The sequence below is a fragment of the Pterocles gutturalis genome, unplaced genomic scaffold (assembly GCF_000699245.1).
Source record: "Pterocles gutturalis isolate BGI_N339 unplaced genomic scaffold, ASM69924v1 scaffold47198, whole genome shotgun sequence".
NCBI lineage: Eukaryota > Metazoa > Chordata > Aves > Pterocliformes > Pteroclidae > Pterocles > Pterocles gutturalis.
This window is the reverse complement of record NW_010119753.1, coordinates 4,022-6,521: the sequence shown is the minus strand read 5'-3', so window position 1 is coordinate 6,521 and position 2,500 is coordinate 4,022. Positions and strand designations below refer to the sequence as shown.

The 2,500-nt window shown below is 46.0% G+C and overlaps 1 protein-coding gene across 1 annotated transcript in view; it reads left to right on the top strand.

Annotated features, from left to right (window-relative positions):
* The window catches only part of SALL1 (spalt-like transcription factor 1), a 5,999-nt gene that overhangs the window by 859 nt on the left and 2,640 nt on the right, over window positions 1-2,500 (top strand). The window contains exon 1 of the mRNA XM_010076659.1: window positions 1-2,500. This exon is cut by the window's left edge and continues 859 nt beyond it; it is cut by the window's right edge and continues 61 nt beyond it. Coding sequence (XP_010074961.1) covers window positions 1-2,500 — 2,500 coding nt within the window.

Genomic DNA, 2,500 nt, shown 5'->3' with positions numbered 1-2,500 from the left:
GCACTCTAATTCCATCCAGTAGTGGCTCTTCTCCAAATATTAACATATTGGCAGCAGCAGTTACAACACCGTCCTCAGAAAAAGTGGCTTCAAGTATTGGTGGCTCACAGCTCAGCAACCCACCAGTATCGGTATCATCTTCACCAGCTTTTGCAATAAGCAGCTTATTAAGTCCTGCATCTAATCCACTTCTACCTCAGCCCACCCCTAGTAACTCTGTTTTCTCTGGTCCCTTGTCCAATATTGGAACACCTGCAGAGGATTTAAACTCCTTGACTGCTTTGGCACAGCAAAGAAAAAGCAAGCCACCAAATGTAACTGCTTTTGAAGCAAAAAGTAATTCAGATGAGGCGTTCTTTAAGCATAAATGCAGGTTCTGTGCTAAAGTGTTTGGGAGTGACAGTGCCTTGCAGATTCATTTACGTTCTCACACTGGCGAGAGGCCATTCAAATGCAACATATGTGGAAACAGGTTCTCCACAAAGGGAAACTTAAAAGTCCACTTTCAGCGTCATAAAGAAAAATACCCTCATATTCAAATGAATCCATACCCAGTGCCAGAGCATTTGGACAATATTCCTACAAGCACGGGTATTCCTTATGGGATGTCTATACCGCCAGAGAAGCCTGTCACGAGCTGGCTGGACAGCAAGCCAGTCCTTTCCACCCTGACGACTTCTGTTGGTCTGCCACTCCCACCGACGATTCCAAGCTTGACCCCATTCATCAAAACTGAGGAGCCTCAACCGATTCCCATTAGCCATCCTTCCGCTAGTCCTCCCTGCTCTGTCAAGAGTGACTCGGGAACAGCTGATCCCACATCAAAAATTTCCAATGGACTTTCTGATGAGATAGAGGCAGGTGCTTTGCCTACCTCAAATGGCAAAACAGAAGAAAACCCTCAAAACGCAAGCGCCATCACTAACATGAGCAGCTCTGTGAGCTCGCCGGCAGCAGACTCGGGCTCCAGTGGTGTTGCCACTTTTACAAATCCACTGATGCCTCTCATGTCAGAGCAATTTAAGGCAAAGTTTCCATTTGGAGGACTATTGGATTCAACGCCAGCATCTGAAACATCAAAATTGCAGCAACTGGTAGAAAACATTGACAAAAAGGCAACCGATCCCAACGAGTGTATTATCTGCCACCGAGTTCTCAGTTGCCAGAGCGCACTGAAAATGCATTATCGCACACACACTGGGGAGAGGCCATTTAAATGTAAAATCTGTGGTCGCGCTTTCACTACTAAAGGCAACTTAAAGACTCATTACAGTGTCCACCGTGCCATGCCCCCTCTGAGAGTACAACATTCATGCCCAATCTGCCAGAAGAAATTCACTAACGCCGTTGTGCTACAGCAGCATATCCGAATGCACATGGGAGGGCAGATCCCCAACACCCCAGTCACAGAAAACTATCCTGAGTCAATGGAATCAGATACAGGATCTTTTGATGATAAGAATTTTGATGATATAGACAACTTCTCAGATGAGAACATGGAAGACTGTCCTGACAGCAGCGTGCCAGATACACCTAAATCTGCAGATGCATCACAAGATAGCTTGTCCTCTTCCCCTCTGCCCCTGGAAATGTCAAGTATTGCTGCTTTGGAAAATCAGATGAAGATGATCAATGCAGGACTGGCTGAACAACTTCAGGCAAGCTTAAAGTCAGTTGAAAATGGGTCAGTGGAAGGGGATGTTTTGACGAATGATTCGTCATCTGTTGGTGGTGATATGGAAAGCCAAAGTGCTGGAAGCCCTGCTGTTTCAGAGTCTACCTCTTCCATGCAGGCCTTGTCCCCATCCAACAGCACTAATGATTACCACAAGTCACCAAGTACTGAAGAGAAACCAATAAGAGCTTTACCGAGTGAGTTTGCCAACGGTTTGTCTCCAACCCCTGCCAACAGTGGTGCTTTGGACTTGACATCTAGTAACACTGATAAAATGATTAAGGAAGAGTCTCTGAGTATGCTCTTTCCTTTCAGAGATAGAGGTAAATTTAAAAACACCGCATGTGACATTTGTGGAAAAACATTTGCTTGTCAGAGTGCCTTGGACATTCATTACAGAAGTCATACCAAAGAGAGACCATTTATTTGCACAGTTTGCAATCGTGGCTTTTCCACAAAGGGTAATTTGAAGCAGCATATGTTGACACATCAAATGCGAGATCTACCATCACAACTTTTTGAGCCCAGTTCCAGTATCGGCACTAATCAGAACTCTTCGGTATTGCCTGCTAATTCGCTGTCGTCACTCATAAAGACTGAAGTTAATGGCTTTGTGCACAGCTCTCCTCAGGACAGCAAAGAAGCACCCTCTGGTCTAGTTGCTTCGGGGCCACTGTCCTCTGCCACATCCCCTGTCCTGCTCCCCGCTCTCCCCAGAAGAACCCCCAAACAGCACTACTGCAACACGTGTGGGAAAACCTTTTCTTCCTCCAGTGCTCTGCAGATCCATGAAAGGACACACACTGGTGAGAAGCCTTTTGCCTG